Below are 13,044 nucleotides of genomic sequence, written 5' to 3' on the forward strand. Positions count from 1 at the left end.
GAGATTGTTGTGTTTTCAGTAGCGAAGCTTTTTTATAATTCAAAATGTCTGTTTGTAATAGAATACCTATGGAAACTTTAATTTTACAGCTGCTCTTATAGTAAGATATCTAAAACTTTTGGTTCATATTCCCTGCACCAAATAGCATCTAGTATATTATTTATTTGGTCCGTCAGTTTTTAGATTTATAGTCAAATAATTTTTAAACCCAACATTTTAGATATTGGAATCTTTGTTAAATTTAAATAATCAGAAATAATTAAAGATTTATAGAAAATTATTTTATGTTAAAATCCTGTATTTAAATGCTGGGAATAGTCTGTAACTGATCATAAAAGGGCGATGCTACAAAAGACCAACTAGTCGGTTCTACAAAAGACCAACTCTACAAAAGACCAACGCCTACAAAAGACCAACATTCAAAAAATCGTAATGCTAGAAGGTCATGGCCGCAGAGCTCGGCCCCCTGGCCTGCCTAGCCGCGGGCGCTCGGCCCCCTTGCCCCTAACCTAACCTAACTTATGTATGAATTTTTAATGTACATTATCTTATTTATAGTTTAGAATTTCGTTGATTTTACAAAAAGTGGTTGGTTAATTTTTTTCTTCAAATTTTTAATATTTTTCTATAATATTTAGGTAAGGTTAGAATAGGTTATAGGCAAGGGGGCCAAGCGCCCGCGGCTAGGCAGGCCAGGGGGCCGAGCGCTGCGGCCATGTATTGATTATGTATTACTTTATTTATAAATTTGATGTTTATATAACAATATATATTTGTTGGTCTTTTGTAGGCGTTGGTCTTTTGTAGAGTTGGTCTTTTGTAGGCTTTGGTCTTTTGTAGAGTTGGTCTTTTATAGCAACGCCCATAAAAGATATAACTTAACAATGATGACAACATCCATAAGTAGCGAAGCTCAAAGATCATGGAAGAACATCCAGAATGAGCTATAGAGTATACAAAATAAAAATTTATATAAAATCACGAAACCTTTCATGATTTATAATTTGGAAATCTAGGAATCGATCTAGCACCACAACCAATAAGTAAATCTCAATGAAACTTTGTGGAATTATGTAAAATGTAAACTTATCCAATTCCTTAAAATTTCAGCCATCTATCTGGACTAGGAGTTGAAAAAAAGCTTTAACACTTAAAAAACTAGGAATCGATCTAGCAAAATTTTTTAGAAGTGTGCAGAATTGGAATTTATTTGATCCTTGAAAATTTTAGACTTCTTTCTTTAATAGGAATCGAGGAAATCATGAAAACTTAAAAATCTAGGAATCGATCTAGCACCCCAATTAATTGATATATCTCAATGAAACTTTGTGAAAATATGAAGAATGATGGCTTATTTTATCACTAAAAATTTCAGCTGTCTATCTTTTATAGGAGCCGAGTAAATCACGTTTCCCCCAAAACGTTTCAGACATACATACAGACGGACATTTCAAATCATAGAGTAGCTTCGCTACTAAAAACCAGGGAGGGATGGGACATTGAGTTGTTTATAACACAAGTCCCTAAAGTCCTGTAATACCTTATATTATTCGTTAGTTTAGCAATATTGGTGGCTATAAATAGATTTTGAATGTTAGTTCATTAAGTTTAGTGTCCAAACGTTTCAAACACTAATCGTAATCTTCAGAAGGGGTATTTGTATATCATTATTGGAATGTACACCAATTTATCGATAATTGTCTTATCCCTTTAGATCCCTTTGTTTTAAAACTCTTTCAAAATAAGATTAATTTTATTGGGGTAGGGATAGAAACATAAAAATTATTAGAAAAGTTAAATACAGAAATATCACAGTACCTAGAGTTTTTGTACTATCCTTCTCATACTTTTAAGAAGAACAAATCTTTAAAACCAACATAAATGTTCTTGTTTAAAGAGGACTATCCACGAACAAGAGCAAGTGTTTCTAAGCATCTTCCAGCATTGACCCATATAGTATTTTCTTAGTAAATATACTAGGTTTATGTTTTATATTTGCTTTATTTGCTAAAAAGTTAGGTTTCACCATGGTTTTATATGAAAAAAACTTTGAAATGTTAAGCATTGTTTGGTGCAATATCATCGAATGTTTTTTAAACTGTTGTTCAAAAGCTTTGACACAAAATAAATTATTGTGATTGAAAATGTATATTTAGAAAAAAGGGTTGTTAACTTGTAAACAGTTTAATTACTGTACTTTTGCAATTTACAATATTTGATGCTTTTCTGCAGTGTTGTTTTATTTTGTCCTTTGAACTCAACAAAGCATTTGATGATATTGATTTACATATAAAACCATAATGAAACCTAACTTTTTAGTCAATAAAGCAAATATTAAACATAAACCTAGTATATTCACTAAAAAAATACTATGGGTCAATGGTGGAAGATGCTTAGAATCTCTTGCTCTTGTTCGTGGATAGTCCCCTTTGGTTCAATTTTGATTTGCATTGACTACTAATATTTGTGTTAATTATGTTGAGTAACTTAGTCTGCATTTTTTACTGCATTCCATGCACTAGTGCTTGAAGTTGTTAAAATTACCAAGAATAAGAAAGTTGCATTGGTTCTAGTGCTTAAAATCCACAATCCAAGATTAAATTTCAGATCCATTGTCCCATCCCTATCACAATTGGGTCACAATCAGTTTAATGATTTTACATTATAATATCTTCAAAAGACAATGCTAAAAAATCAAATTATTATCTGAAATCCTCCAAAAGATCTTTTTTAGTTACTGATTTGCATTTGTGTATGCATTTCGCTTTATAGATGTAGATTTTCTTTATTTATTTAAGTAATCAACATTATTAGGGAAGCCAAAATTTATTTGAAGTTTACAAATTCAAAACATTTTTTTGAAAATAAAATAATTTTAAGAGTTTGATTAAAACATTATTTAACAGTGGATGGGAACGTAGACAGTTTGGGAGAATTCAGTAGGGAGGTTGTTAAGCTCTTGGCATCTGTCACCAGCAAGAACACGTCTCTCCATAACTCTAGCCTCAGGACCAGTCATGCAGGCAAACTCAAGTTGCTTACCCTGGACTTCCTTGGGGTATGACTTTTGGCAAACTCTGACCATGTTCTTGGAGAAACAGATCTTGTTTCCATAAGCTTCAACCATGTGCATGTTCTCAGCAGAAGATTGTCTTTGTTGTTGTTGTTGCTGGGTCAGATGCTTTCCAAAGTATTCAAAGACCTTGGTGGGCTTCATCTCTTCTCTGACACATCTGTGCTCTTCCTTGGTGATTTGAGACTCTTCCTTTTGGGGGACACCTTGGCACTTGCCATCCTCAAGCATGAATCTAAATCCAGTCAGTCTGGACTCAGACAGGATACATTGTCTGCCAGTCTTCAGCTCAGAGGTCTTCTCACCATTAAGATCACCACAGAGACCAGTAGCCTTGTTTCTGAAGACCAGATGGTTGGTCTTGACCTTCATTCTTTCACCATCAGCAAGAACTTCAACACCATACTTGGCAGAGTAGATAGAGTAAACTCCATCCTCGTACTTGGTAACATAAGTTTCCTTAATTTCCTTCTTTTGTTCCTCTTGGAGAGACTTCTCTTCCTTCTCTTCACCATTGATCTTGATGGAAGCCTTGGCTCCACGAGAGTGTCTGGTTTCCTTAGGGATCTCAACTTCATACTTCTCACCATCAACAATCAGCTTGACAATTTGCTTTTGTTGAGTGTTTTGGGTGGTAACAACAACTCTGGGTCTAGTAGACTCCTCAGCAAAGACAACATGTTCACAGTTGTTAACAGCATAGTCGTAGTACTTACCATCAAAGGTCTTGACATAGCTAGGTTCAACATTGCAAGAAGAAGGCATAGAGTAACCAGTCATCTTTTGCATGATTTTGTGTCCAAGAGACTTTCTAGTGCAGATGGGAAGGATGTCCTGGGTGTCAAATCTGATAGGGAAATCCTTAGCATGAACTTCCTCACCATTACCCTCAATTCTGACAGACAGTTTCTTACCATGTCCATCAACTTCAGCCTCAATTTCATACTCAACTTCAGATCCAGATTGTTCCTTCTCCAGATGCTTCTGGGACAGGTAGGGCAGGAAATACAGCTTGGTGGCATCAGTAGCAAGTTCGACAATTCTGTTATTGGCAAGCTCCTTAGGAAGGGAAAGCTTGGCATGAACCTTATCCAGAGCAGAAGACAAGTGGTTGACCTTGGTGCAAGATTCAGTCAGCCTAAGGTTGTTCTTGTTGTCTTCAATGCACTTCTTGTATTCCTTAGATTCAGAGACAAACTTGTAAAGCTCATCAGATCTGTAGGCAACAATGGAGCTTCTGATGGTCTTAGATTCCTCTCCTTCAAATCCATATTGTCCATTGACAGTGATTCTAGAAGTAAGGTCAGACTTCAGAATTTCTTCATGGTCCCACTTTTGTTCAGGCTTTCTGATATGGCTAGAAGCAGAGAGTTGAGCCTCAAAAGGTTTTTTGAGTTGAGGAGCTTGGACAACCATCTTCAGTTCAACTTCAGTCTCTTCTTGTCCTTGTCTGCCTTCTTGTCTGGCCTTCTCTCCAATGAGGATAGAGCCTTCAATTCTTCTCTCCTCAGACTTTTCATTACCTCTCAGAACAAGCTCAACAGAGGAGGACAGAGCACTTCCTTCTTGCATCTTTCTCAGAACCTTCTTCAGTTGTTGTCTGACTTCATGTCTCTTCTCACATTGTTCTTGCTTCTTTTCACATTCCTTCTCAGCAGATCTTTTGGAAGATCCCTCAGACTCCAGCTTCTTGATACAACGCTTCTCCTCAGACTTGCAGAGTTGTCTCTCAGTCTTACATTCCTTCTCTTCCTTCTCTTGTTGATGTTGTTGCTGCTGTTGCTGTTGTTGTTGTTGCTGCTGGTGTTGTTGTTGTTGCTGTTGGAATTGTTGTTGGTTTTGTTGATTTTGCTTTTGCTGTTGTTGTTGGCTCTGTCTAACCTGTTGGTGTTGTTGTTGAGCTTGTTGTTGAGATTGTTGTTGTTGTTGAACCTGTTGTTGAGCCTTAACCTTCATTACAGAGCACTTTCTTGAAACTTCAGAGTCAATGGTCTCAATTTCACTCTCAATGTCTCTCATGCATTCCTCAATTCTTCTGGGTTCATACTCAGAGCAGATCTTTTCAATTTCTTGTTCCTTGGACTTCTTGATCAAATGGAGTTCAGAGGAGCTATCCTTCTCCTTCTTGATACCAGCACCTAGCATATATTAAGTGTGTAATGTTTTAATCAATGTAAGATGTTTATACCAATATGAGTAATAAAGAATTATGAAAAAAGAACCTACCAAGAGTGATGTACAGTTCAGTCTCCTTAATTTCAGAAGTCTTGGGGTTGTACTTGACTTGGATGGTGGTTCTCTTGCAGGAAGTCAGGGGAAGGGGGGAACCAGACAGAAGAGAAAGGACATCCTTCTTCAGGTCCTCAACAGATCTGAAGTAATCAGTCTTGTGTTCTTCAGTCTTAACTTCAGCTTCAACATCCATGCCAAAAGGCTTTCCAACTTCAAAGGATCTCTATAATTAAAATTATTATGATTAAACTAAAGAAAAAATCTAACCAAAATCACTAAGAACAAATTTTCAGAAAGAAAGATTTAAATAATCTTAAAATATTACCTCCATTGCCTTCTCCATACTCTTGATGGTCTTAACATCAGAAACCTTAGAGCTGACATGTTGAGAGATGTGTCCAGTGGAAGTGTATGGGTGGACATCATATTCCAGGAAAGTTTGCTTTCTCTGGTATTCAGGTTCTTGGGGCTCCATCAGAGTAACACGAACTTGGTTGTTAGAGACAGAAAGCTCAGCCTTGACAGGATAACCCATATGGACAGAGGTCTCAACACCAGAGCTGTAGAACTTCTCAGTAATGGGAGAAACAACACGAACTTGAACTTGTCTCTTGTAGTTAAGAGCTCCCTTAGCCTCAACCTCAACCTTAGGCTCAGTGGGGGAAGATCTGGAAACCTTCAGGTTAGCCTTGCCATAAAGGACAGCAGGGTATCTCAGAGTGACATAGACAGGGAGACCAGATTCAGTGGGCAGAGCAAGGTCCTCTCCCATGATATCAAAGATCTTCAGGAATTCAGTTTCAAGTCCCTTTTCCAGATCAGATTGGATCATGCTGGTAGAGATCTTCTTGACAAGAGTTTGGACAAACTCTTCATCCATGGAGAAAAGCTTTTGCAGACCAGCAACTCTCAGGGTAAGGTGAGCTTCAGGCTTCTCAGATTGCTTAGATTGGACTCCAAGCTTTTCCATTTCAGCTCTGATTTCCTCCTTGGTCTCCTCAACAGAAGGGTTGTACTTGGGAGTCTTCAGCTCAGAGTAAAGTTCATAAAGCTTGTCAACAACTTGTTGAGTTCCTTGCATGTAGAAGTAAGCTTCAAGAGAATCAACATTGCTTCCAAGTCCCTTGATTTGGGAGGAGAAGAAAAGAGACTTGGGCAGGAAAGAATCTTCATCAGCTTGCCAGACAAGTGAGTTTCCAACAACAGATCTGAAGGATTCAATATAGTTGGCAACATGAATGTTTCTTGAGTATTGGATACCTTCCTTAACAGGCTTGGCAATGGACAGGATAATCTCAGCCTTTTGCTTCAGAGTTTCATACTCAGGAATAGCAGCGGGCAAGTTCTTAAGGGTCTTCAGAGTGGAGTAGATGTAGGAAGCAACCTGTCTGGAAGGTTCATACCAGGTTCTGAGGGCCAGTCTTTGCAGATCAGCACTGGAGGGCTTGCAGTAAGTCAAGGCTGTGATGGCAGCCATTCTGACCTCAGGGGACTCGGCAGTGTTTTCAACAATGGAGGAGAAGATAGGTCTGTACAGAGCAGGGTTTTCTTGGGCAGGTCTGATCATCAGGTAAATAGCCATGGTTCTAGGGTTGGCATTCTTAGTGTACTTGCCTTCAACAACCTTTAGAAGTTCCTCAGTGGTCTCTTCAGTTCCAAGGTTACCAAGAGAATTGACCCAAGTGAGGATGGAGTTCATGTCAGATCTGGAGGATTCTTGCAGCTTTTCCTTAAGGTAAGGGATAAGCTCAGACTTGATGACATCCATATCCTTGTGGCAGATCTTTCCATAAACATGGTAGGGGAATTCCCTCTCAGAAGATTTCTCGTTGATGCAGGCCTTGTTGATAAGCTCAGTAAGTCCCATAGAGTAAGCAGCTCTGATGATTCTGCTCTGCTTAACAGTTTGAGACTTCAGGGTTCTGACCAGCATTCTGAGGACCTCCTCAGTGGGGTATCTGGTGTGTCTCAGAGTGTTGGAAACAATCCAAGACCAGGCAATAGGTTCACTTCTGATCTCACCAGAGTTGATCTTTTCAACAACAAGCTTGACACAGGGGTTAGTTCCAGCCATAGAGACAAGGTCATAGAAGGTCTTTTCAATGAGAGACTCCCACTTTTCTTCACCATATTGTTCCTTAAGGGATTCCTCAACTTGCTTCAGACCATCAAAGCTAAGCTCACCAAGGGACATGGTAACCTCAACAGACATACCAGCAACATCCTTCTCAGTCTTGGAGCTTTCAGACATCTTTTGGGACTCTTCAATGATCTTGGAGAACAGATCAACAATCTTTTCCTTCAGCTCTCTCTCAGACATGGTCTTGGGGTAGAAAGAGTTAGGAGCAGAGGTCAGATCTTGGACAGAAGCATGTCTTCTTTGTTGTTGTTGAGCTTGTTGTTGTCCTTGCTGTTGAGCTTGTTGTTGCTGTTGAGCCTGTTGTTGTTGGTGAGCTTGTTGTTGTTGTTGACCCTGCAGTTGTTGTTGCTCTTGAGCTTGTTGTCTCAGGGACTTGGAGCTGATAGAGCTGCCAGATGGGTATTCAAAGGTAAGAGAAGCATATCCCTTAGGAGAGGAAGGTCCAGACAGTTCAGATCTGGCAGATTCAACAGACAGAAGAACCAGGGTAGAGGTGGAAGCAACATTGATCTTCTCTTCAGATGTAAGTTCACCAGCAGTGTTGATCAGGATTCTGTTCTCAGTGGAGGACTTTCTGATAATGTGATCTTCAAGGGATCCGCAGATAATAGTTCTGGTAAGGGAAGACTGGGTAGGCTTAGAGGCTCCAGAGCCAGTGGTCTTAGAAATCATACCATAGGTAGAGTGATAAACAGGGCGCTCAGAGCAGTTTTCCAGATTGTCAGACTTCAGGATCTCATAGTATTCCTTTCCTTCACACAGCTTCTCTTCTTCCTCAGAGCTTCTGACCTCATGATCATTGCTTCTTCTTTGTCTCTCTTCCTCCTCAAACTCTTGAGCCAGATGCTCAGGCAGCTTGGAGATGGAGTAGATGGTCTCACAGGTACCAAGGATAGAGTTTTCCTGGACCTTGAAGGTGGGGAGAGGGCTTTCTTGATCTCTTTGGACCTGGTTGCTTTGTTGAAGACGACCAGATTCAAAAGCCTTGGAAAGGTCGTGTTGAGCTTGGGAGACAAGAGCCTTCTTGATGTTAACAATGAACTCAGGTTCACCATTCTCAGTCTGGATCTTCTCAACCTTGCCCTTCTTGTGGAAGACAGTGAAGGAAGACTCCAGCCAGGTTCTCAGAGATCTGGGGATCTCCTCAACCTTGCCATGTCTTTGCTCAGGCTGCCAGTCCTTGGTAAGTTCCATATCTTCATCATTGTAGCTAACAAACTTGGGGTTCTCGAACTTCAGGGTGCAGGTGCTGTCAGGCTTGGGTTGGATGCGGACTTCAGTGGTAAGTCTCACACCAGAGTATTGGCTGTTCAACTCAGGGATTCCAGTAAGGACCTGCAATAAAACATTTAAAATTAGAGTGTCTATTCATATACTTAAGCTATGTAAAATCAAGATTACATATATAAGATGGTTTCTCAAATTGTCAGCTTTTTAATCTATAAGTGATCATATGTAAGAAGCACAGTTTTTTTCTTCACTAGATCCTAAATATAGCTGTTTTAAATTTTAAAAGCCAATTTTGTAATTGAAGATACCATACCTAATGAATTACTAATTAAAGCTTAACTAAATCATTAAGCACAGATCAATTTTATGTTCAAAAAGTTGTAAGAAGTTGTAAAAAATTTAAAATAAATAAATAGATTTCCAAGAACAAAATATTTTTCCTTTAACTCTTCTGCAAGGACAAAATGTTAGATAAACAAGGATGACAACATCCATAAAAGCGAAGCGCTGAAATGGTAGGACAAACAGACATTAACTTAATTATAGATTTGCTTCGATTATAATATTGAATTTTGTTGTCCCAGGAATCAGTATACAAAAAATCAGATCAATCGGATGATTAGATTACATCAAAATTTGTTTTTAAAAAAGTAAAAAAAATCAACATGTTTAATATGGACGTACGGACATTTTGGTAATGATTATAGAGTTGCTACGCTTTCTTTATCGTACCTAACTATTACAGGAATCACCATGTAAAGTTTGAAATCGATAGGACAATTCTAACATGCCTTAAATAACGAAAAAAGCTATCCGTTTTGGACGGACGGACGGACCGACCCTAATTATAGAAAAGCTTCGCTTTTAAAAACATCAATGAAGTATTTGAAAGATTAAGACTGTTGGAAAAAGAAAAGATTTTCTTGGAAAATATTGAGCAAAGAAATGTTTAATTGCAAGCTTACCTGAGTGGAGTATTTGTATCTGTATTCCTGGTTTGGTGTCCAGCTGAATGGCTGGATGCTACCACCCAAGACACATCCCACTAACAGGAGAGCGGAGATTGATCTCATCTTGTCTATAAGACACTGAAATCAGTTCTGCCTTTCCAATATCAAGTGGAGCCTTTTATACCAACTTTTTGAGCAGTCAGCAATTTTTAGGTTCTTTGTTTTAATTGTTTATGTTGCAGTTATTAAATGCAAATGATGAAATTGATTTGGATTCAACAGCCTGTTGTAATAGAAATTTAATAATATTTTTGTATCAAACTAGATGAGATCAAAGGGGGGGGGGGGGTTGTACACTTTAGGAAATTAAATTTAATATAAAATTTTTCCCTAGATTTTTGGGCTTGTTGTTATAGTTATTAACCTAATATTTTTTGAAGGGCTCTAACCATGCGGGGCAATTATTAACATTTACCTAATCTATCCTAACTTAAGATAACCTTTTAAATCAAAATAAGACGAAGCTTCTCTGTATGGCTTCAAAATGATGAATATCCGCTGGATGAAATCATGTATAGTACTGCATCATATTACAGACAATTATTAAATAAAAATCATAAAGTTAGTACTAGTACAATATTGGTTTTAATCTTATATTTTTTCATTTTTTAATATCCTCTGAAAGCTGTTCATAATATGATTCGATAAATAACTATTCCTAAAATAAAAGTTGTCTTTTTAAACTAAATGTAATATAATGAACAAACATAATTTTAAAACGCTAAGTTAGAAATATTTTATATCGTCAATGCAATTATGATATGTCGACAATTGTGTTTTATTTATAAAAAACTGCCTTTTAAAATAAGAATATTAAAGTTAAAATTCTAAAATGTTAGTAAAGTAAATTATATTTTATAATTTAAATGTAGGCCCGATATGATTTTTAGAAATAAAAGGTTCAATGCTTTCTCTAAAAGTCGAAACCTTTCTTGACTACCGGAACTCATCTTATCAATATTTTTTATTTTAAAAAAACTTTTGGTCTTTGATTGTAACAGTCTTTCAGCAGCTAAAGCAATGTATTTCTGGCAGGGTTCCTTTATGTATAACTAGCAACTTCGTCCCTAGCCTGCATGGGCTTTAGGTTTGATCAACCTAATTTTTCGCATATTAGATTTCAAGAAAAATTTGTAAAAAAAATATTTTAAAGGGGGGATAAAATTTTTTTTTGTGGGGGGGGGGTCGAGGTTATTTTTCCATTTTTTGGGAAGGTTGTGGGTGTCCCACCCCCCAAGAAAATAGTCATAAACCTTCCTTGGACCTATGAGAAGCTACCCTGTAAAGGAGAACCAGATCAGTTCAGCGGTTAGCGAGATTCTTCGGTACAAACAGACAGACATCGTTCTACTTTGTATTGGAGATAAAAATTTATAAGAATATTCTGTAATACAGGAATGATTATGAGTTTTATGTGTGTGGTTTTCAATAGATTACACTGAGATGTAAGCTAAGACAAGACTTTATTACTTATCAGGATAATAGACATTATTTCTGTTAATCGCTATTAGTTATAACTATATTCTTTATAGTTGTGAAGCTACTCCAGAATTCACTTTGTCTGTTCGTCTATCAGTAAGTCAGTTAGTCCGTCATTTCGTAATGCTGTGAAGAAAATGTGCTTCGATACATATGTTTGTTGTACGTCATCCTTTTTTTTCTTCAATACTAATGAAATTGTTGCTTTAATGAAAAAAGACAAGGACATAAACAACCAAATATACAAAGAATAAAAATTTCTTAATCAAATGAAAACATTCGAAAGTTTTACCTATTATAAATATGAATTCAGTTCGGTACGTTATGAATATACTAGTGGCTACACCCCCTAGAAGCCTCTAGGGGCACTTAAGGTTGGACGGGGACAAAAGTTGACCTTATCCAATTTTTAATTTGTGTTTAAAAGAGTAAAAAAAATATTTTTTGGGGGGGAGAGGGGGTGAAGACACCTTCCCTTAAAATAGTTTAAAACCCTCCCAGGACCCATATGAGGCTTCACTGCAAAGGATAACAATATCGGTAAAGCGGTTAGCGAGATCCTTCGGGACAGACAAAAAACGCTTACTTCTTTATATAATAGGATTGAAATGTTGTAGTTTAAACAGAGCTATAAAGCCTTCTCAACTCAAGACCACTTTACCATGCTAACATGTTTGTAGAAGCACAATTATAAAGGGGGGGGGGGTTAATGCAACCATCTCGTAATCAGTGAGCAAATGACACTTAGAATTCGAATTTCGATCTGAACTTTTGCATGAGTAATCCTTGGTAGGTCTATTTTCCCTAAATTGAACAAAAAGTTGGAAAAGTAACGGCTAGCGGCTCAGCCGTTCAGCCGTTTTTAGACTATTTCCAGGGTAAATCAATCATCAATTACGTAGGAATCAACTTTTTAAAGCATATTTTTGGTTTAATTCATGTTAAATGATAGCAATAACCATTTTTTAAACTTCTAGCACCAACAGCTACCGTGTAGAACCGTTTGATAGCGTTTTGGAGTAGAAAAGAGTATTATGTTGAGAGAGGTTTCGTGACTAATTTGCAAAATAGATATAAAAAAAAATGACAAAACAGCTGAGCCGCCAGCCGTTAGCCGTTACTTTTCCAACTTTTCCGATTTAGGGAAAATAGACCTACCAAGGATTACTCATGCAAATTTCAGATGGAAATTTGAATTCTAAGTGCCATTTGCTCACTGATCACGAGATGGTTGCATTAACCCCCCCCCCCCCCCCCTTATATGTTCATTCTTTTCTATTTCTCTATGGCAAGGCAGCTTTATGCTGTTGCTTAGCGGTCAATTGTGGATGCTTCAGGGGGAATACATAATAAAAGGGAAGGAACTTACCGGAACTTAAAGGAAGTGCGCTGCGTATATACTTGAGAAAGTTAATAATATACAACTTAAATTACAGGGATCTAAAGGGATAAGACAATGGCCGATTAATTAACGTACATCCCTAATGATGATACACAAAATTACCCTTTTGTAGAATACAATTAGTGGTTGAAACGTTTGGACACTCTTAACTTAATAAAGCAACCAATCAAAATTCAATAAAAGTCCTCAAAGTTGTTGAGCCAACGAATAAGTAAACGGTCTTATAAAACTTTGGGGACTAGTTTAATAAAAAGCTCAATGTCCCCTCTCTTCCTGGAAATTATGTGTCTGTCTTTTTCAGGGAGAAAGTAATAATCTTAATTTTAAAACAAGGTTGATAACATTCATAAGTAGCTAAGAACAAAATATTAGGGTGGGACATACAGACAAAGTTTAGATGTATAGTTGTCATAAAAAAGAGAACACCACGAAACCTTTACATTGTAGCATAATCGACAAAATGACTGACTTAGTCAGC

At 37.3% G+C, this 13,044-nt stretch overlaps 2 protein-coding genes across 2 annotated transcripts in view; both read right to left on the reverse strand.

The window, feature by feature from the left end:
• The window catches only part of LOC145327636 (glutaminyl-peptide cyclotransferase-like), a 526,230-nt gene that overhangs the window by 43,302 nt on the left and 469,884 nt on the right, over window positions 1-13,044 (reverse strand). The window lies entirely within an intron of this gene.
• LOC145327625 (vitellogenin-like) lies at window positions 2,808-9,797 on the reverse strand. Its single transcript, XM_080171166.1, has 4 exons — window positions 9,641-9,797; window positions 5,631-8,780; window positions 5,300-5,528; window positions 2,808-5,211 (listed from the first exon to the last, which is right to left on the reverse strand). Exons 1-4 carry the CDS (start codon window positions 9,746-9,748, stop codon window positions 2,900-2,902), a joined length of 5,799 nt encoding a protein of 1,932 aa, XP_080027292.1. The 5' UTR covers window positions 9,749-9,797; the 3' UTR covers window positions 2,808-2,899.

The sequence above is a fragment of the Acartia tonsa genome, chromosome 9 (genome assembly GCF_053477335.1).
Source record: "Acartia tonsa isolate MP-2025a chromosome 9, ASM5347733v1, whole genome shotgun sequence".
NCBI classification, from domain to species: domain Eukaryota; kingdom Metazoa; phylum Arthropoda; class Copepoda; order Calanoida; family Acartiidae; genus Acartia; species Acartia tonsa.

What these genes read in the sequence shown, in the direction of transcription:
- LOC145327625 (XM_080171166.1), bottom strand. Translation starts at nt 9,748, where the DNA reads ATGAGATCAATCTCCGCTCTCCTGTTAGTGGGATGTGTCTTGGGTGGT. An exon ending in GTATGGAGAAGGCAATGGAG is followed by an intron (nt 5,529 to 5,630) that starts GTAATATTTTAA and finishes TTTTAATTATAG; the next exon opens with AGATCCTTTGAAGTTGGAAA. An exon ending in TGAACTGTACATCACTCTTG is followed by an intron (nt 5,212 to 5,299) that starts GTAGGTTCTTTT and finishes AATATATGCTAG; the next exon opens with GTGCTGGTATCAAGAAGGAG.